General features: G+C 44.2%; 1 protein-coding gene and 1 long non-coding RNA gene across 11 annotated transcripts in view; one reads left to right on the forward strand and one right to left on the reverse strand.

Annotated features, from left to right (window-relative positions):
* LOC123506353 overlaps window positions 1-8678 on the forward strand; it is a 19811-nt gene extending 11133 nt beyond the window's left edge. For both annotated transcript variants that reach the window (XM_045258382.1, XM_045258383.1), the window contains exons 2-4: window positions 5899-6089; window positions 6310-6491; window positions 6662-8678. In XM_045258382.1, coding sequence (XP_045114317.1) covers window positions 5899-6089; window positions 6310-6491; window positions 6662-7835 — 1547 coding nt within the window. In that variant the 3' untranslated portion in view covers window positions 7836-8678. The remainder of the gene's footprint in view (window positions 1-5898; window positions 6090-6309; window positions 6492-6661) is intronic.
* Window positions 1-22500, reverse strand: part of LOC123506354 — an 80013-nt gene that overhangs the window by 24003 nt on the left and 33510 nt on the right. For 4 of the 9 annotated variants that reach the window (XR_006675414.1, XR_006675412.1, XR_006675416.1 and 1 more), the window contains exon 2: window positions 9929-10020. The exons of 4 other annotated variants lie outside the window; for them this stretch is intronic. This is a non-coding gene — a long non-coding RNA (uncharacterized LOC123506354). Of the gene's footprint in view, window positions 1-9928; window positions 10021-16839; window positions 16857-22500 lie in introns of those variants that run through there. One more of the 9 variants, XR_006675413.1, reaches the window with a different exon arrangement.

Raw genomic sequence — 22500 nt, forward strand, 5'->3', positions numbered from 1 at the left:
TACCGACGTGCCACATTCAGCTGGACTTGGGCAACCATAGAGCGCCACCGTCCTTTCCCTCACGCACCCTTTCCAGTTCCCTTTACGTGCTGAAACTCATAGCTTGTCCAGTCGTCTTGCAAAACTACTTGTAATCCTTTCTTTCTACTCTTTCTCCATCGTTAGTGGAAAAAACACTAATAAGAACGTGTTTTTGTGAATGAGAAGCGCTTAATATGAGTGTAAAATGAACTGGTTGGTTTTATAAGGATTCTGCAACATTAACGGGGGAAAAACGACCGTGAGAACGTGACTGCAACGTAATAGATCGAGTGATAAGCTTGATGTGTTTTATTTTATTCTTCTCTTTATCGTATCGAAGACGTGCGTGGTTGCAACCTTATCTTCGTGGGAGGTCAGCGATTTATCCTATTTTTTGATTAGCTGATCTCTTTCCTTTTGTTTTTCTCCATGTATTTTTCCTCCTTGGTGACATTGGAACTCTGCTGTCGTGTGGATGTGAGTTAGCGGGTCAGTCAGTCAGTGAGTGAGTGAGTGAGTGAGTGAGTGAGTGAGTGAGTGAGTGAGTGAACGAGTGTCAGTTAGTCAGTCAATGAGTAAATTAATTAGTAGTGTGTTTTCTCTTATCTATCGTTAATGTTTTCTGTTGACACCGATGATAATGATAGCACGCACACACACACACACACACACACACACACACACACACACACACACACACACACACACACACACACAGGTAACGATCTCTCTCTCTCTCTCATCAATAATTTACACATTTCAGCTCCACGACCGAAACAAGAAAAGACAAAAGAAAAAAAAGTTCATTCTTTCAGGGTAACAAAGCCTCACCTTCACCAGAGAGAGAGAGAGAGAGAGAGAGAGAGAGAGAGAGAGAGAGAGAGAGAGAGAGAGAGAGAGAGAGAGAGAGAGAGAGAGAGAGAGAGAGAGAGAGAGAGAGAGACATAGCATCGACCATATATCCTTTAAAATGATAAGAAAAAGGAAAACAATAAAATGAAGAAGAAAAAAAGTGAAAAAAGAAAGAAGGAAGAAAGAAATTCAGTAACCAGGAAGACAAATAGAAAACGGGACACGGTGAACGAAGAACCGATTACTGAAACGAATGAGAACAGTGAAAGACTATAACGAAAAGAAAGATATAGCGCCATGCATCACCTATAGGAAGCAGCAGCAGCAGCAGCAGTAGTAGTAGTAGTAGTAGCAGTAGCAGCAGCAGCAGCAGCAGCAGCAGCAGCAGCAGCAGCAGCAGCAGTGGCAGTAGCAGCAGCAGTGGCAGTAGTGGCAGTGGTGGTGGTGGTGGTGCAGTGGTAGTGGTGGTGGCAGCAGCAGTGGCAGCAGCAGCAGCAGCAGCAGCAGCAGCAGCAGCAGCAGCAGCAGCAGCAGCAGCAGTGGTGGCAGTGGTGGTGGTGGTGGTGGTGGTGGTGTGGTGCAGCAGCAGCAGTGGTAGCAGCAGCAGTGGTGGTGGCAGCAGTGGTGGTGGCAGCAGTGGCGGTGGCAGTGGCAGTGGCAGCAGTGGTGGTGGTGGTGGTGGTGGGTGGTAGCAGTAGTAGTAGTAGTAGTAGTAGTAGTAGTAGTAGTAGTAGTAGTAGTAGTTGTGACGAATGTAACAGGAAATCACTTTAGTAGCATTGTAAAGAACTGCTGCTGTTACTGTTAATGTTGGTGTTGATGTTACTGCATTATTAAAGAAAGGAAGAAGGAAAGGGAAGTTAGCGGTAAATGTCGTAAAGAATGCACAAGGAAGAAGACAAGTGATAATAACAGAGAGGAATGTAGATTGCGTGATGTACGTAACGGGGAAGAGAGAGAGAGAGAGAGAGAGAGAGAGAGAGAGAGAGAGAGAGAGAGAGAGAGAGAGAGAGAGAGAGAGAGAGAGAGAGAGAGGCGGTAAACTGTTCAAAATGCAAAAAAGAAATAAAATAAATAAATAAATAAAAGCAATACGAAAAAAATATAAATAACGCATCGCAGAGAGAGAGAGAGAGAGAGAGAGAGAGAGAGAGAGAGAGAGAGAGAGAGAGAGAGTGATGTGTTGTTGAGTACACATCTCGCCCTTCGTTTCCTGCGCAATGGGGCGAGGGAGCAGAGAGAGCAGTGCGTAGTGTCTGGGGGGGGAGGGGACGAAGGGCGGTAGTTCTGTGGCGCCAATGTGAAAGTTGAGGGGTTCAGAGGAGGCTGGATGGCATTTCAGTGACTGGGCGTTGGCGGACACACACACACACACACACACACACACACACACACACACACACACACACACACACACACACACACACACACTTGCTTATGTACGCAAACAAACATAAATTCTGTAAAGTATATATAAAAAATGTCAATACGTTTATGACTACAAAATAATAATAATAATAATAATAATAATAATAATAATAATGGTAATGAAAATAGTAAAACAATAATGAAAAGCACGAGAAACATACAAGAAAAGAACATAATGAAAAAAACAACACAGCAAATAAAACAAACTTAATCGTATAAAAAAAGACAACACAAAACAAACACAAAAACAAACATCAAACAAAACAAACCCTCACTAAACGAACGAAATAAAGCACAACCGACACAAACTGACACAGGAGGCAAAGCAAAAGATAAACGAACGCTCACACACACAAAAAACACACCTGGACTTCCCCGTCGGCCAGGTGAAAAAAAATTAGGTCTAATCAGATATACCTTGACCCTCTCCTATCACTCGTTGCTTTGAGGAGAGAGGGAGAGGGAGAGACAGAGAGAGAGGGGAAATGCTGCGTTTGAGTGATGAGAGAGAGGGAGAGGTGGTAGAACGAGGAGAGAGATTGGGAGGAGAGAGGAGAGAAGGAAGGGAGATATATGAGAGGGAAAGAGGTGGAGAATATCAAATAACGTTCATAGACTGAGTAATCTTTTAAATTCTTTGGATAAATCGAGAAAAAACAGCATTTTCTTAATCTTCACATGAGAATAAAGTTAAGGTGAGCTTACTTAAGATATCAGATGCTAGTTAGGGAAAGAAAAGGACATCTGGGATTTTTATGAGGAAAAAAAAAAGTTAGGAAAGTGGTAAGGGGAGTCACAGGAGAGGTGTTGTAGCATTAGAGGTTGCAACGTGAGAAATAAAAATGTTAGGGGAAAAAACGACATCTACGATTCCTATGAAGGAAAAAAAAAGTGTTAGGAAGGCGAGTAGAGTAGAGTAGAGTAGAGTAGAGTAGAGTAGAGTAGAGTAGAGTAGAGTAGAGTAGAGAAGAGAAGAGAAGAGAAGAGAGAGAGAGAGAGAGAGAGAGAGAAGAGAGAGAGAGAGAGAGAGAGAGAGAGAGAGAGAGAGAGAGAGAGAGAGAGAGAGAGAGAGAAGAGAAGAGAAGAGAAGAGAAGAGAGAGAGAAGAGAAAAAGCAGAGTAGAGTAGAGTAAAGTAGAACAGAGTAGGTTAGGTTAGGTGTGAGAGGAAGCAACATAAGAGAACAAGGCAAGCTACAAGAAACCATCGGTCCATTAGGCTTACATGTGGCAGTTCCTGTACGAAATATACCTAACATTAACTTACACCCATAAATATGTCTAATCTTCTAAGACTCCCTGATGACTTCACACTAAGAACCTGATTATTGAGTCCATTCCATTTATCTACCACTCCATTCTAGAACACATTCCTTCCCATATCTCTCCTAAATCTAAAATAATGAAGCTTGAATCCAGTATTTCTAGTTAAATTTTGTTTACTCCACAGAATTTGAATAGGTGAGAATAAAAGGGATACACCAGGCAAGGGATCGAGGAGTGTAAATAGAGCAAGACATTCCTTACCATATCTTTCCTAAATCTAAAATAATGAAGCTTGAATCCAGTATTTCTAGTTCTATCCTGTTTACTCCACAGAATTTTAATAAGTGAGCGTAAAAGGGATATAACAGAGAGGAAGTGGGTTGGCAAGGGATCGAGGAGGGAGAACCTTTGGGTAAATAGAGCAAGGAGAATATTGACACGTGCTTTGTTCTCTGTCCTCGCTCACGCCACCAGCTACGCCACCACAGTTCCCGTTTTCTTCTTACAGTGTAGAACTACGTAAGAGTTTAACCATGACGCATTTCCATATTTCATTCAATGCTATTTGGTGATAGTTCTATACAGGTTCAGAAACTCATGTGGTGGATTAAAATAGTGAAAATTGTGTACCATTAATCTTCTGACCTCCATCGACCCTCCCTAATGTCAACAAAATGGTCTGTCTAATCGTACTGAAATCTCAAGGTAAAATTGTGTCCCAGTACTAAAAGGGTTAAATATAGGCCAAAGAAGGTAAATAGGAGTAAACTTCGTCGATACAAGAGAGAAAATAGATGAAGTATGACAAAAATGGTGGAAAAAAGGACAAATTAGAAACGGTGAAACAATGGAATGGAATTTGAAGGCCATCTTGTTTGGAAATGGAAACTTCAAAAAATGTTAAGTAGATTATAAGTTTGTTATTCTCAACTTTTTTAACTGAAGTTATTGACATTTAATTCTCTCTCTCTCTCTCTCTCTCTCTCTCTCTCTCTCTCTCTCTCTCTCCTCTCCTCTCCTCTCCTCTCCTCTCCTCTCCTCTCCTCTCCTCTCCTCTCCTCTCCTCTCTCCTCTCCTCTCCTCCTCTCCTCTCCTCTCCCTCTCCCTCTCCCTCTCCTCTCCTCTCCTCTCTCTCTCTTCTCTCTTCTCTTCTCTCCTCTCCTTCTCCTCCATTTCTCCATCTCCTTGTCCTTCTTCTCCTCCTTCTCTCCTTCTCCTTCTCCATCTCCATCTCCATCTCCATCTCTCCTTCTCCCTCTCCCTCTCTATCTCTCCTTCTTCTCTCCCTCTCTTCCTCTCTTCCTCTCTCCCTCTTCCCCTCCCTACCTACTTACCTACCTACCTATACAAAAACTTCCAATAACACGTTCCGAGAATTTGAAACATAACATTGCCGAAAAAAACCTAATGATTCCTTGCACCTTCTCTTATGTTCTGACGTTCTCACCTCTATTCTTTCACGACCAGGTATTGCAAAGTTCACGTCGGGAAAAAGAAATAATAAAACTCACACGTCCATTCCCCGTCACCGCTAATGCAAAGAAAACGAGAGGTGGTTGTGTTGTACGAAAGTTTTATACACCAATATTTAAAATACGAAGTTGCGATGATGATATAAAGAAATTAGAAAAAAAAAAACACTTAGGCTATTATAATTTTCCTTCATAACTATTCACTTTTCTTATTCTATTCATCCATTAATTTATTTTTCCTCTTATTTCGTCCTTGGCTCCAGCACAAGGGACGTTGTTAAGAATACGGTGAGTGTAGGACTATTGTGCCTTCAGTAGGATATCAAAGGTGCCGTTAGGATTCCCTGCAGAGGATAAAAGAGACGCCCGGTGTCCTCGTGTGTGTGTGTGTGTGTGTGTGTGTGTGTGTGTGTGTGTGTGTGTGTGTGTGTGTGTGTGTGTGTGTGTGGGGCATTGTTCTATTCACCATGCACGCGAGGCTGTTTCACGTGATGAGTCTGTTATTACGTTTGTTTCAACGTAAATTTAAGATATGGTTAATATTATTGCCAATTGTGTGGATGTAATGCATGAAAACACACACACACACACACACACACACACACACACACACACACACACACGAGTATAGCAATGAGTACAGCATTATAGAAAATCTAGCTTCTAGTTTATCTAGGACACAACAAAAATGTGTAAGGAACAACTGTTGGAATCCCACACACACACGAGGACATTGGGATATATGTTTATCTTCTTTGCAGAGAATCACGGCGCTTTGGGTATCCTACTGAAGGCACACTGATAGATTCGTTTCTTATGTAACTGACTCCTAACGCCCGTGTGTGTCGGTGTGTGTTTCAGATGGTCAGCAACAACTGCTGCGAGGGCCGCGACGTGTGGTGCGGCTTTGTGTGTTTGCGCTGCTGCTGCCCGCTGGTCTCATCACAGTGCCCCTGTATGTCCGACTGGTGCTCTTCCCCCCCGCCCACTACCCCATGATGCCCACAGACCAGCGTCTCCTCGTCCGTCACGCCTCCTCCTTCTGGTGCGAGGTGAGTGCCGCGTTCATACTCTGGGCACTCTTGGCAAGTACGTACAGGAAATCAAAGGTGCCAGGCGCACCAGGTCAGTGGCACACTTGTTGTCAGCGCCACATGGACAGTCAGGCAGTGACGGTGTGGCGTGTTAGTAAGGGTGTTTGGCAGCCAGGTGGGGTGAATGACACAACAGCCAGTCAGTGGCAGGCGTTAAAGTTCCCGTCCTCCCCTCCAGGCCCAGTGGACACACATGAACGGCTCCTACAACGCCTACGTCAGCAGTGAGACGCCGCCCGCCTCCCTCACACGATCCGTCCACCACATGCTGTACTCCACCACACTGGAGGACGACGTCAAGGAGTACTGGGGTTTTCACCTCCTCAAAGGCTCCACGGTCACCATCTCCACCTGCGCCAGGTGAGTCTGGGGTAGGGCAGTGGTGGTGCTCGCTGGGACAGAGATGCAGTGCGAGATGAAACATTCCTGTAGCAGCACCTCCTCACGCTCCACTGCTACTGCTGCTGCTGCTGCCGCCGCCGCCACATTGAACCATCTTACTGACCCTTTTTTCCTTTTTCCTCTCGCAGCACGGACGGTGCACAGCTGATGATCCTGCGAGGTGTAAACAACCTTCACCGCTGCGCCTGGATCGGCGAGGAGGACTCCGCCGAAGAAGAGGAAGCACCGGTGGGAAAGACGGAGCATATCGTGAAGGATGGCACAGAGCCTTTTCCTTTTTCCGATAGGGCGACAAGTGTTGAAGAGCCACTACTGTCGGGTGAGGGCGGGAGAGGGCCTAACGACGTGAACCTTCAAGGTGATGACCCTGAGGTGGGCATACCTGATGTGCCCACCTCGGAGGAGCGGCAGGGCGAGCTGGAGCACCTGCTGCGGAAGGCCATAAGGATGAGCAAGAACAAAAAGGAGATCCTGCGGCTGCTGCACATGTTGCACCGCTCCGATGACCGCCCGCTGCCGCGACACCTGCAGCGCAGGCTAGGCATCATCTCAGAGGAAGAGGACACCCTGAAGCCCCAAAACCCACATCGCTCTCCAGACAGGAGTTACGAGAGGATGCCACCCCCGAGGAGGCTGCGGCGGGAAACAAAGGAACTTCCACCGGCCGTCGACTTTAACGGAGCTTTAGAAGTTTTCGACGAAGAGAACGGCAAGGCGGACAGGAAGACACATACGGCGGGGACCAGCCAGAGTCCCGCGGAGAACTTTATCGGAGGCCAGGTGTTCTTCCCTGAGGGCCTGAGGGTGGAACGAGGAAAGTTTAACCAGACCAACGAAAACGACTGGTCCAACGAGGAACGCGTGTCCTCCTACTCCAGCAGCGAGGAGGCGTTGGCCAGCTGTGAGGGCGTCATCATGACACTGCCCCTCGCGGCATACCGCGGCTGCAGCTTCCACTGGACCAACCAGAACAAAGTAGTATACGACATCCCAGTCACCGGCACCTACTACTTCGTGTTCTCCAGTGATAACGAGATCGCCTCCAACAACCTGTTCTTCAACCTGACGCTGCAGCGCGTCACTTACGACACCAAGTCTGCGGTGCGCCTGTGCACAAACGCCACAGAGTGTTCTCTGCCGCTCTCCTTCTGGTCCCACGACCAGACACTGGTGGAGGTACCGGAGGAAAAGTCCTGGAACAACACCTACGTGATGGACACCGTGTGCCGCCCCCGCGTGCCACTCTTCCTGGCTTTCATCCTGGCGGCGCCACTCCTCATCCTCCTTTGTGCCTTCCACTAGCACAGGCCTTCTTCCTTTCCCCATCCTCTTCCTGCTCCTCCTCCTCCTCCTCCTCCAGCATATTTACGCTTCACGATAGTTAAAGTGCGCGAGCAGGCACGCGCACACACTAATATGTAGACACACACACACACACACACACACACACACACACACACACACACACACAAGCAGGTTGACCTTATCAAGAGACTCATCGAGTAGTACCCAGAGGACCTGCGCCTCGCCACCTCTGCCGACGGTAAGCTTTTCGTACACACACGTACACACACACACACACACACACACACACACACACACACACACACACACACACGTTATAAAGGAACCCTAACCAATACAACGAACAAGCTACAATGTCATATGTCATAACTTTACGAGATTCCCAGTGCATTACGAACATACGAGTACGTGACTATACTTTTTAACGCCATACAGCCACGTGTCATCGTCGCCCTCACCTTCACCCTCATCCTCACACTCTCAGCACTTGGCGCCACACTCCTCTCAAGTGTTATCTCCCTCTCATTACTCCACTACGCATTACACTTAAACAAACTATTCCTTCCCTCCCTCCTTTCCCTCTCTCCGGCATCCCTCCTTTACCTCTTTCCTCCCTTCTAGTTATCAATGACCTTGCAATCATCTTTTTTTCCTCCCATGATAAGCCTCTCCTCTCCCTCTCTCCCTCCCACTCATCACAGGTATTCTTCCTCTCTTCTCCCTCACACTCTTTCATTCTCTCATTCACTCACTCATTCACATTCACTTGTTATCTCTGTATATAAGAAGAAATGAATAAATATGCATTGTGTTCCTGTTTTAAGGAATAATTATATCCTACTATTTTTTTTTTTTTAACCTTATGGGAAACGGTGACGGAAGACGAACAGAGAAAAAACGAAGAACAGAGCTAGTGAATGGAAATAAGAATAAGGATAAAGAAGAGGAAGGAAGAGAAAATGTGTGAACTGGTGATGGAGGTAATCAGGGCATTTTTTTCCTTTCTTTTTTTTTTTTCTCTAAAGTTCTCTTCTCTTCCTCCATCCCACACGCACATGTTTATAATGGAGGCTGGTGGTGGTGGTGGTGGTAGTAGTGGTGGTGGCGGTGGTGGTGGTGGTGTGTTCTCGCTCACCTCCAATTTACGTCAGAAGTTTTTTGCTCCCCTTCCAGACACGTTCGCGGTGAACTTTCCACGCATTGAAGTTACCACACGTGCAATCTTCCCTCCTGTATACCTCCGTCAGTATTTAAAAACCCAGAATGTCAATACCGAGGAAGGCTTTACAAATTCAGATAAACTTACGCAAGGAACGATGGGAAGAAATAGGAAGATACATTTCACACGAAGTTACTGCACGTGGACACTTCTCTTCTGCGCCTTCGTCAGTATATAAGAGCTAAGGGTTGCTGTTCATTACTAGATTTTTCAAGACTAACAAAATCATGATGTGGATGATAAAAGAAATTAGGAAGAAAATTTCCACACAAAGATACTGCACGTGGACACTTCCCTTCTGTGCCTCCATCAGTATATAAGAGCTTAGTTTGTCAGTGTCTATTCATTAAGAATAGACAGATTTATGGATGACAAAGTAATAAGAAGCAAGGGCAGATAAGGTAAGGTCATTAAAGAGGTCATTAAGGAGGAAGAGGTAAGGCAATGCCACAAGGATGGTCGCTGAGGAGGAATAAGGTCAGGTAAGGTCACTCAAGAGAAAAGGTCAATGTACTGTTTCTTCTCTACATGAAAGGTTTAGCTTCACTTGCCTTAAATGAGGTCACGCAAAGTCAAGGAGACGTAATGACCTTTTTAGCAGGAAAACACCCATGAATGTATTAAATTGCAATAAACTTGTCGTGTGTGTGTGTGTGTGTGTGTGTGTGTGTGTGTGTGTGTGTGTGTGTGTGTGTGTGTGTGTGTGTGTGTGTGTGTGTGGTTCCTTAAGGTTTAGTACGAAAAAAAAATCCGTTTTCTTTACTGATCGAAGTGAGAAGCTTATTTCTTCACCACCACCACCATTACCACCATATCAACAACAACAACAACAACAATGCATAAAGGGATTATTTCAGGTATTGCATCTCACCTATGCGCTTTTCACGTGATTTGGAGGCTGGGCGCAGTGAAGGACGCAGCAAGGGGAGGTTACTGTGCCGTTTCTATCACGCCCTCACCTATCTGCAAAGGGCGAAAAGGGACGAGAGAGAGAGAGAGAGAGAGAGAGAGAGAGAGAGAGAGAGAGAGAGAGATGAAACTGTGATTATTTTATTCTGTTTACACTCACTGAACACTCGTTAGTTGCCTTTCACATCTGCCTCCTCCTCCTTCTTCTTCTTCTTCTTCTTCTTCTCCTCTTCCTCCTCCTCCTCCTCCTCCTCCTCCTCTTTCTCTTCCTCCTCCTCCTCCTCCTCCTCCTCCTAACTTGTTCAGTTTAGAGAAGCGGCGTATGCGAGGAGATTTGATTGAACTATTTAAAATGTTCCGGGGCTTTGATAACATAAATGTAAACAACTATCTCACCATTGATAGCTCCAACACCACTAGAAATAATGGTTACAAGATTACAGGTAAACGTTTCAGGTCAGACGAGGCAAAACATTATTTCTTCAATAGAATTGTAAATGTCTGGAACTCTCTCCCAGCACATGTTGTCCGTAGCAATACGATAGAAACTTTTAAAAAAAGGTTGGACATTCACTTCACATTAACCCCTCAAATGACGTACTTTGCGCCTTCATAAGATATCCTTTTTTTGTTTGTAGTTACTGTACTAGATAGTGTCACTTCTTCAATCTTTCCTATCACATCTTTGACTTTCTCTCTCCCTGTGGCCTTTCTTCTTCCTTGAACCCTGATGTCCTTCAGCCTCTAACTTGTAGCATCTGTAGTGATAGCATAGGCACACAGACAGCCTCGTTAGGCCCAGTAGGGCTGTTGCCGTCTGTTCCTTCCTTTGTATTCCTTTGTATTCCTCCTCCTCCTCCCCAGTGACGTCCTTGCCCTCCTTTGCTGGTTCGTGTCGTCTTCGTCCCACCTAGAAACTGCTAGTTCATTCACGCCCTTCTTTTTCTCTTTCTTCTCCTCCTCCTTCTCTTCTATTTACTCCTCTTTTCATTCCCGCCCTTCATCTCTTATCTTCCTCTCCACGCCCTCGCCTTTCTTTCGCACCGCCGGTTCCTCCTCCTCCTCCTCTTCCTCTTCTATCATCCCCCTCCTTCATTTCATCCTTTTTTAAAGTTTTTTATTTCTTTTTCGTTATCCTTTATCTTGCCGTTCTTATTCTTTCAATCCTTTATCCCTATAGTTCCTCCCACACTCCTCCTCTTATTTCCTTTTACTTTCTTTTCCTTTTTTTTTCTTCTTTTCTTGCTTTTCTTTCTCCGCTTCCTCCCCTTCCTCCTCACACATGCACCATCACACATCTGCATTCTCATGGCGGTCAGTAAGTCAAGGTCATCCACTTCCTATCACCAAGATTTAAATTCCCTCGGCTCCCACGCACGACCTCAACACCTCTCCCCCAACACCCCTCTCCCTCTCCATCTCCGTCTCCCTCTCCATCTCCGTCTCCCTCTCCCTCTCCCTCTCCGTCTCCGTCTCCGTCTCCCTCTCCCTCTCCCTCTCCCTCTCCCTCTCATCTCATCTCACAGACAATCCTTATCAATGTTACACAAAGGCTATACCTAAAACATTTTGTGGTTCAGTAGATCCGAATTTGAACTTTTAATAGACTTTACTTGAAGCTACACTGGTTTTGAAGAGTGTTTTATAGTTCTAGTGATAAATCAAGGAAGTTTCTACAGTTTTTAATAGAAGAAACAGTCTTGAGAGCCCGGCTAATGATCAGGGTTAAACAAAACTCAGTATTATCTATAGAGGGAAACTTTTAGAAACTTGGCTTATCTTCTCTGTGGTTTTTGAAAACAATCTTAGTGAGAAAAGGCGGGAAAACTTAGTAATTTGGCCAATCTTCTCCATGGCCTATAAACAATCTTAATGAGAGAAGGGAAAATAACTCCTATAGCAAATTCTCTTTGTAGCCTTTAAAAACAGTCTTAATGGAAGAGGAAAAAACTACTTGATAATTCTCTTTGTAGTCTTTGAAAATCATTTTTATGAGAAGGAAGGAAAAAAACTTGCTTATCCTCTTCGTAGTCTTTGAAAGTCCTTGCTAATCCTCTTCGTAGCCTCTGATACTCCTTGCTAACCCTCTTCGTAGTCTTTGAAAGTCCTTGCTAATCCTCTTCGTAGCCTCTGATACTCCTTGCTAATCCTCTTCGTAGCCTCTGATACTCCTTGCTAACCCTCTTCGTAGTCTTTGAAACTCCTTGCTAATCCTCTTCGTAGCCTTTGAAACTCCTTGCTAATCCTCTTTGTAGCCTTTGAAACTCCTTGCTAATCCTCTTTGTAGCCTTTGAAACTCCTTGCTAATCCTCTTCATAGCCTTTGAAACTCCTGGTTCTTCGTAGCCTTTGAAACTCCTTGCTAATCCTCTTCATAGCCTTTGAAACTCCTGGCTCTTCGTAGCCTTTGAAACTCCTTGCTAATCCTCTTTGTAGCCTTTGAAACTCCTTGCTAATTCTCTTCGTAGCCTTTGAAACTCCTGGCTAATCCTCTTCATAGCCTTTGAAACTCCTTGCTAATCCTCTTTATAGCCTTTGAAACTCCTTGCTAATCCTCTTCGTAGCCTTTGAAACTCCTTGCTAATTCTCTCCAATCCCCATAGCCTTTGAAAGCAGTTTCAATGAGGAAAGGAGGAGAAAACCTAGCTGATCCTTTTCGTAGCCTCTGAAAGCATTCTTAATAAAAGACGGAGGGGAAACTTCTTGAAACCTCAACAAATTTTCTCCGTTGCCTTTGAAAACAGTGACGATGAGAGGAGACATTGAAGAATACAGGTCACAGTCACACAGGAGCCTAAACTCATACTAAATACGAGGAATTGAGATGCAAGAGGTACGCAAGGTGCACACAGGTAGGGTAATTGACAGGCATGTGCTGGTTACTCAATTCCTTAGTCTTATATTGTTAGCGAGAAATTATGAATCACTACGAAAGGAAAATATCCTAAATGACTCTCGATCGCCGTCATCATCATCATCATCCTTGGCATTTACTAGTACAAATAAAAGCTTCTCTCAGTCTCTCAAGTCACTTTCTCCTCCCGTCTTTGTCTCTGAACGCAGTGTGGTTAATTCAGTCGGCAAGTTAGAGATGACTATAGTGTCTACTCTAAAGCGGCTTCTGGGTTTCGGTGTGAATGTTGTCCCAGGAAATGCGTGGTTGTCAGATCTTGAGGAAAACCATGAGCTATCCTTGTAATAAGTGCACTGATCACCAGAAAACAGGTATCAATCACAAAATCAATTATGTTATCAATAAGCTACAATGTTTTAAATCCAGGAGCCACTTTACAGTAGAGAGACAATAGTAGTTAATGTCCTGTACAGTGTTTAGGTGCCAGGGAGGGGATGGGTGAGGAATGCCCATGTAGTAAGCGGGAAAGTGGAGGACGTTTCATTACCAATCTCCGTAAAAAAAAGTGTTAAAATTGCAGTCTTGTTTGCTTATAATTTCTTGACTTTTTCTTCTTGTTGTTGTTTGTAATATTCCTCTTTTTCTTTTCCTTCTTTGCCTCAAACTCCGCCTGCGCCTCCGTCTCCTCTTCCTTCTCCTACAATTAAAAGATAAGAAAACAAGGGAAGCTGCAAAAGACTGTCAGTCCTACACATGGCTGACCCTGTATGAACAAAGCTACTTCCTTCCATCTATCATTCCCATCCATAAATTTGTCTAATCTTCTTTTATAGCTCTATATTGAGTCAGTACTAACAATCGCCTTAGTTCACCATTAAAATCCGGGCATCACTCCGTTTTCTTCTTGGGTGTTAAGTGGGGAGACCAATGACCGTCTTTCTCAAACCGTTAACAAGCTTACCAAGACTAACGTTAACCCTCTGACTGCAATGTTTCCTCACTAAGCTTAAACCCTTCAATACTAAGAGGCATTTTCATCTTGATTTTTGGGTATGATTAAACGATTTTATTTGCATTAGGAATGGTCTATGGAGGTCAAAAGATTAATCCCACAGTCTTTACTATTCTAATCCCAATATATGATTCTGAAGCTGTATAAAATCGCCAGATAGTAACCAGAATGAATATGAAAACATACTTGTACTGAAGAGATTAATAAGATGGTCCGGCGAAATCTGAGTGTTTTGAAAGACGCGACAAGCAGAAAGAAGACTGGTGGAATACTGAAGTTCTTTTTACTGCCTCTATAATATAGTTACACTCAACATCCTATACAACTACTAGAGTTACTCAATATAGTTTAGAGATACTAAGCTGGAAATTTTCATATTTATAATAATTTAAAGCTGAATAAATGTACAATACTTTCACTGCGATATGTAACAATCCAGGACAGTAGAGGCAATGCAAGAAAGAAAAGGATGAAAAGAGACAGATTCGTGCAGTTTCTAACTGGTACAGAAAAAAAGAAAAAATGAAAAAAAGACCGATTTTATCATTTCTAGCCGGTACAAAGGAAAGTAAAGGATGAAAAGAGATACATTGTGATTTCTAGCCGATACTAAGGAAAGAAGAGGATGAAAAGAGACATTTTGTAATTTCTAACCCGTACAATATGTGGTGATGAGTCTAGAAAGAGAAGACATGTTAGTAATGAGAAAGCAAAAACACCAATGAAAGTAACAATCAGACATATTTTGACATTTCTAACAGGAACAATATATAGAAATGAGTTTAGAAAGAAATGTTAGTAATGAGAAAAAAAAAAAAAACAGCAATGAAAGTAACACTAAAAAGTTTTCCTCACTGGTAAGATAACAGCCCCTCACAATTCGAGGCTACATGATTGTCAATGGTCTATATTGTGTCACGGCCAAGACAGGGGGCCAAAGGTGGTTGCGGCGGCGTGGCAGTCAAGGCAGCGACCCTCGAGTGAGGCCTGACGAGTACTCTTGTGAACCGTGACACTGATACGCTTTACATGCCCACGCCATTCAGCCTCTATTTCCAATGCTCCCCCTGCCCCCTTCCCCCGTCATATGAAGAAAAGTACATTAACTAGAATTCTCTCTCTCTCTCTCTCTCTCTCTCTCTCTCTCTCTCTCTCTCTCTCTCTCTCTCTCTATTTTCTTTCGTTCTTTCTTTAATTTTTCGTCTCTTTACCTCTTCCTCTCTTCCTTCCTTCTTTTTCTTCCCTTTCTACTTTCTTTTCTACCTTCCTTACTCATATTGTACGTCTTCCTCTCTTCGTTTCTCCCTTCATACTCGCTTTCCCTTTCTTACTCCCTTCCTTTCTTCAATTATATACCTTCCTCTATCTCTTTCTCTCTCCCTTTCACTCTTCATATTCTCTCTCCCTTCCTTACTCCTTCCCTTTCTTCCTATCCTCCCTTCATCCTCTCCTTGTCTCCCTTATTCCCTCCCTCCTCTCCTCCTCTTTACTCCCTATCTTCCTTCCTTCCCTTCCCTCCCTTCTCTCCTCTCCCTTACTCCCTATATTTCTTCCGTCCTTCCCTCCCTTACACCCTCTCTTTCTCCCCTCCCTTTCTACATCCACCCATCAGGGCAATGACACCCACCAGGAGAAGAAGAGCCAGCAGAGTATGTGTTCTGGGCGCCACGAGGCCTAACAGTAAGCCTATTATTGGGCGTGCACGGGCGTGGCGCGTGGTGGGCAGGACTGGGTTACGGGAACAACAACAAGAGATGCTGGTCAGAGTCTAATAGGGTTTGTATCATCTGTTGTTGTTGTTGTTGTTGTTGTTGTTTTCGAGTACTGAGACGAAAGCAGGTTAGGAGGTTAGTTGGGGGGAAGGGGAGGGAGAGGGAAGGGAGTTGGAGGAGGAGAGGAGGGGGCATCGGGGAGAGAACAGGAGAGAGAAAGGGGTGATGGAAAGGGAGAAACAACAACAACAACAACAACCAAACTAACCTTCACCTCGAATAAGAAAGAAATTAAAATAAAATAAAGACTCCCAGCATATCAAGGCAAAACAAAAAGTGATGTAACGTCTATAAACATTTCCCTTCCCTAATTTTAAGACTTTTACGGAGCAGTCACGGGAGAGAATAGAGTCGTTCACCTGTAACAAGCAGACGCCCCACCTGTGCCCTCTGATGCCTTAACAAAGCGCCCACGTGTTTGTTCTAAGGTTCGCTTTCAAGGAAGGTGTCAGAATATGAAGGCAGGTGTAGATAAGGAGCAAACAGCGCGTGGGTGTGTGAGTGATATGTGTGTGTGTGTGTGTGTGTGTGTGTGTGTGTGTGTGTGTGTGTGTGTGTGTGTGTGTGTGTGTGTGTGTGTGTGTGTGTGTGTGTGTGTGTGTGTGTGTGTGTGTGTGTGTGTGTGTGTGTGTGTGTGTGTGTGTGTGTGTGTGTGTGTGTGGTCTTCTCTTATTTCCTCATTAGTTATTTTTCCTTTATTTGTTTATTTAGTTTGTTTTTGTGTGTTCTTCGTTTCTATTCAATTACCAGTGACTTCATTATTATTGCATTTGTTTTTTTCTTTTTTTTCTTTCGCATTTCCTGATTCACCATTTTTATCTCTTTTCATTACATTTAATTCAATTTTTTCATCTTAATTCTCTAACATTTAAAGTATTAGTATTTATCACTCACTTCCTTATCTTGTTTATCTTTTACCCTTATACTAAGAATAAAACTGTGTATTGCGTTAAATAAAACAAAAAGGATATTGTCACTATTTTCTCATCAATAGTTTTGCTTCTTCGTTTGTATATTCATTTGTTCATTTATCCATTACATAATACCATAACTGCATTTACTACTATTTAATACATGTATGTGTGTGTGTATGTATATTTTTTTCCTTCTTCATTGCTCTAAATTTCCGGGTATCAACAAAAATAAATCAATCAATAAAAAAAAAACAGGGCAAATAACGCACCTACACTTCCTTAATTACAAACATTACCTGCTTATCACCTAACGTTACCTCACCTGGCTGGCTGGCTGGCTGGCACCCCATTTATCACACTTCCTTGGTTTACGGAGCGAATATTACCACAATCACCACGACGAGTAGCCAAACGCAATATTTCACTATTTTACACCCAGAAGCCCCGCCACCTAACAGGGAAAGGGAGAAAAAAGCCACATAAAATATAAATAAACAGTTTCACTTAGGCCGGCTCACCTTGTGCGGCTAGACGCGTGTTCCTTAGGTAGTAAACAGCGGGCGCCTACTGTCTGTCTGTCTGTCTGTCTGTTTGTCTCCATTTGTTTGTCTTTTTTTCTCTCCTCCATCTCCCATCTTTTTTCTCTGAGTAAGTGTGTGTGTGTAGAGTAGAGTAGAGTAGAGTAGAGTAGAGTAGAGTAGAGTGTGTGTGTGTGTGTGTGTGTGTGTGTGTGTGTGTGTGTGTGTGTGTGTGTGTGTGTGTGTGTGTGTGTGTGTGTGTGTGTGTGTGTGTGTGTGTGTGTGTGTGTGTGTGTGTGTGTGTGTGTGTGTGTGTGTGTGTGTGTGTGTGTGTGTGTGTGTGTGTGTGTGTGTGTGTGTGTGTGTGTGTGTGTGTGTGTGTGTGTGTGTGTGTGTGTGTGTGTGAGAGAGAGAGAGAGAACCTGGCACCCACAACTCTTAGTCTTTGTGCTATGTGATTTCTGTCCTGGCAGCAAGGTGGCAAGTGGCAACAGTGGCGACAAAGAGAACATGAAAGAGGAGAGGTGAGAGATCGAGACGCAGAGAGGGAGAGGATGGTATTATAAGAAGAGGGAGATGAGACGTAAGCAAGTCCTCTTAAACACTTCACTAACACATCAAGACTATTTTCAAAGGTCACACAGATGACTGATCAGGTTCCCACTGTGTTTTTCTCACTGATGATACAGAAACTTAGCTCAATCATCACCTAGAATCAAGCAGCCTTCAGAACTTTACACTACACTGACTACTACAGCCTGTTAACCAATTCAGTACTGGGGACACAGTTTTACCTTGAGATTTGTGCACGATTAGTTTTAGTTACATTAGGAAGGGTCTATGGAGGTCAGAAGATTAATGGCCACAGTCTTCATTATTTCAATCCCCACATAAGTTTCGGAAGATGTACAAAATAACCAAATAGTAAGCAGAATGAATATGAAAACGGAAGGATTAAAGAAAAGTCATGATTAGGAGACGAACGATTTAAGGGCACGTAGAGAAGAGAAAAGGTATGATAGTGACAGACAAATGAAGGAAAAACACTAAAGGAACAACATATAAGGAGATACTTTGGTAAATTGAGAAAAGAAAACGAAACGAGAGAGAAAGGTAAGGATAGAACATGGCAAGGCAGCGAGACAAGAGAGGCAAGATAAACAAGAGACAAATGAGACGAAAAAAATCAGAAAAAAAACAAAAGAACTAGAAAAAAAGCGAACAATAATAATAACTAAGAAAATAGAAAGAGAATAGCAAGAGGAACAGTAAGAGGAATTGAGTAAAAGGTTTAAAGAAATGCAGCGAAACAGGACCATAGGAAGAGGAAAAAGGAGGCAGCCATAGATCAAGATAAGGTAACGGGAAAGGTGAGCCGGGACAGGTAAGCTCTGACGCACGTTTTTGCCGCTAATGCAACAATAATGGGCGCATAAATTCAAGATTTTTTATGTAAAGTTGTGACCAGTGCAAAATATCAAACCAGGAAATGCTACGCGAAAAATGTCCAGAGAGAGAGAGAGAGAGAGAGAGAGAGAGAGAGAGAGAGAGAGAGAGAGAGAGAGAGAGAAATAAACAGAAAACAGAAGCACGAGAATGTCAGAATAATTTAAGAAAACAAACTAATAAATAACAATAAACAGAAAAACAAATGGAAAAAATTACTAAACGAGAGAGAGAGAGAGAGAGAGAGAGAGAGAGAGAGAGAGAGAGAGAGAGAGAGAGAGAGAGATTACGTACTACATAATATCGAGTCGGCAATAAAGAAAATGGGAGGCACACGTGTGGAGTGGCGTCTTCCTTGCCTTAACTGACGCTACTGGTTTTTGTCAGGGCAGGAGTGGTTAGTTGTGGCGAGGCAGGGGAGGGAGGCGAGGAAGGGAAGGAAGGGGAGGCAGGAGAGGAAAGGGAGGAAGGGGATGGAGGCGAGGAGGGGGAGGAAGGGGAGGGAGCCGTGGCAGGGGAGGAAGGAGAGGCAGGGAGAGGTAAGGAGGCAAGCACACGGACAACCACGAACAACCTTGAGTGTAGCTGGGGTCCATTCAGAGGCACAGATATATAAATAAAAAGATAAATAAATAAATAAATAAATAAATACATACATACATACATACATACATATACATACATACATACACAGATAGATAGATAGAGATGAATAAATAGATAGATAGGTAGATAAATAGACTGATAGATAGAGATAGATAGATTGATAGGGATAGATAGATAGACAGATAGATATATAGAGTAGATAAATAGATAAATAAACGGATAAACAGATATTTTGTAGACTACCAGGACGCATCACCACGACAAATACAGTTTCCTTCAGTCAAGTTAACAACCTATCAAAAAAAAAAAAAAATCAAATATGTAGAACATAAACAAAACAAAAAAAACAAAAAATGCAAATGCTGTGCTAATAATAAATACACGATCATTTGTACACAGTCTTTTGTTCTTCTTTGCAACTACGCAGCACATTTTTTTACTTCTGTGCACTGTCATTTTCTGTTGCCGTGACTGACTGAGAGGAGACGGAACAATGACGCGGGTAAGGACGATAGAGTTAAGAATAGCAAAGGGGGGAAGGGGAGACAAAGATGGGCGTGAAAGTCGATGGGTAAAAATGACCTTCTTTACCTACATTTTCTTAGGTTAGGTTAGGTTAGGTCAAGCCAGGGCACACAAGGTTAGGTTAGATTAGCCTTTAGATTAGCTTTAGCCTGGACTGTGGTGTGAATGCCCTTTTGTGGTGGTGATTTGGCGAGGGAGGGGATGGGCGGCGGTGAATGGGTGGCGGTAGTGGTGGAAGACAGTGGCACTAAGAGACACTAAGCTGGATGAGGAAGTGTAGTGCCCGTAGAGTGGATTAAGTGAAGTACACAAAGCAGGTAATGAATACAAGGGAAGAATAACACCAGACGAGTATTCAAGAACGCTTTCCGCCCTTACCACAACTATTTGCAAAGGCCACAGAGACGAACAGCCAAATTCTCAATAGTGTTTCCCTTGTTGATAATGTACGAATCTTGTAAATCTGTCACTAGAACTATAACAACACCTTTGAAATCTCATATAGCTACTAGAACCTTTAGAAAGTAGTGAAGGTGAGGCTACAATTGCGTTTCAGAATATAGTTCCTGTAGTATTTGTGAAGTCAATGACCGGGAGTGCCAATGGAGAGCCAGGGAAGACAAAGTGGAGTGCCTGAGATGTGAGGTCAACGCTTACGTGGCGTCTCGAGGGGCTGATAGGGCCGAGCAGTGGGTAGACGTGTAGGTATAGCACACCACACCTGCCTGACTCCCACCCCTCCACCTTGATATAGAGGACGGGCGTGAAGGGGCGGGGCGGAGCAGGCTTGGTGCGGGACTTAGGGAGGAGCGAGGTGAGAGGCAACTAGTGAAGAGATCCGTAGAGTGGCAACAGTGTCCCTCCAACGGGTGGCACGGAACCATTAGCGAACCAGAGCTGAGGCGAGTCACGCAAGGCAACAGGAGACCCACCAGTGAACATAATCAACTGCTGGAATGTGCTGAAGCTGCTGAGTTACAAGGGAAAGAGGAAACCCGTAAAGTCAGCACGCATTTGTCATCATCCTAGACGCACCTTCAGTGAGGACAACGCGAGGACAGCACGAGGACAGTGAACATAAGGAAGACGCAAGAACTCCCAACCCATTAAGACGAGCAAACCAACATTCTATTCTTAGTTCTCGTAGATGAACCTCCGACAGCAGTACAAGGACAGTAAACAAAAGACGGTCGTAAGGATTCCCAACTCCAAACGCCTAGGCACATCCTACGCTTGAATCCTACAGTGTCCAAGCAGCAGGATCGGCTAACGAAGAGATTCCTAGCGCTCCTGACGGCGTAATGGCAGTGCGCGCGCCCTCCCGTGACAGCATTTATTCCCTCGACCAAAGCTTGGCCTCGCTCGGCCCTTCCAGAGGTCAGTGTCTCGCGAGTCCTTTGCCAATGTTCCTCGAAAAACACGTCTAACATGTCATTACACCACGAAAGGACGGGAGGTGGGGAGGGGATGGTGAAGGAAGAGCGGGAAGGGGAAGGGGAAAGGGAAGGGGAAGAGGGAGAGGGAAGTGGGAAAGGGAGAAGGGGATGGGGAAGGGCGGGAGGTGGGGAGAGGGAGGAGAAGGGGAAGGGGAAGGGGGAGGTATGAAAGGGAAGGGAAGGGGAGGTATGAATGGGAAGGGGAGAGGTATAGAAGGGAAGGTGAAGGGAGGGCGGGAAGGAGAAGGGGAAGAGGGAAGGGACAAAAAGGAAGATGGAAAGGGCAAGGAGGAAGAAGGAAAGGAAAGGGAAGAAGGAAAGGGAAAGGGGAGAAGGGTGGGAAGGGTAGGAAGGGATCAAGTGTCATGGGAAAGATATCAATAAAGTTTCAGATTCAGTAATATTACATCACTTACTGTCTGAACTAGGGAAATGACCCCACCATCTTCAGCAGACGAGGTGGCAGATACAGCACAGTGCGGCGGGGCGGGGCTGGGCGGGGAGGGGCAGGACAGGGCAGGGTAAGAGCGGGGCGGAATGAGGGTGGAAGGAGTAAGGTGGATACAAATGCTACAAGGTGAAGATCTGCACGCACACTTGTTGATGCAGCCTTGGTCCTTGACGTAAGAGGAGGAGGAGGAGGAGGAGGAGGAGGAGGAGGAGGAGGAGGAGGAGGAGGAGGAGGAGGAGGAGGAGAGAAAAGCAGGGACATTTAATCGTGAACAAAACACGCTAAACAAACTTAGCACAGAAGAAAACACTAATCACAGAGAGAAGAGGAGAGGCACATACACGAGAGAGAGAGAGAGAGAGAGAGAGAGAGAGAGAGAGAGAGAGAGAGAGAGAGAGATTAGTCCATTAAACATTTTATGTAACTCTTAGGAAAAAAAAATTAACAAACATCCACATAGACGCAAAGAAGAAGCAGAAGAAAAATAAGGAAAAATAAGAAGATGGAAGAAAGTAGAAAGAAGATGAGGAAAAAAAATAAGAAGAAGAAGAAGAGAAATAGGAAGAGGAGGAGGAGGAAAAAGGAATAGAAAGAAAAGAAAATCCTTAACAGCCCAAACTACAAAGCTTCTTAAGAGGAAATCCTGAGTCCTTATCTTCCACTCTCTCTCTCTCTCTCTCTCTCTCTCTCTCTCTCTCTCTCTCCCCATTATCTCCCTTCCTCTTCCTCTCCTCTTCAATCGCCCGGTCTCTCCCAGCACCACAGAATCCTCAGCCTAAGGGAAAGATTTTTTTTTCCTCTTCCTGGACTCTCTCTCTCTCTCTCTCTCTCTCTCTCTCTCTCTCTCTCTCTCACACAACAATACATCTATTTAGTCGTACTCTCATAAAAACAACACTAACAACAACAATAACAACTACCAGCACTACTACTACTACTACTACTACTACTACTACTACTACTACTACTATAGCAACACACACACACACACACACACACAC

This window comes from Portunus trituberculatus, chromosome 19 (genome assembly GCF_017591435.1).
Source record: "Portunus trituberculatus isolate SZX2019 chromosome 19, ASM1759143v1, whole genome shotgun sequence".
Classification (NCBI taxonomy): domain Eukaryota; kingdom Metazoa; phylum Arthropoda; class Malacostraca; order Decapoda; family Portunidae; genus Portunus; species Portunus trituberculatus.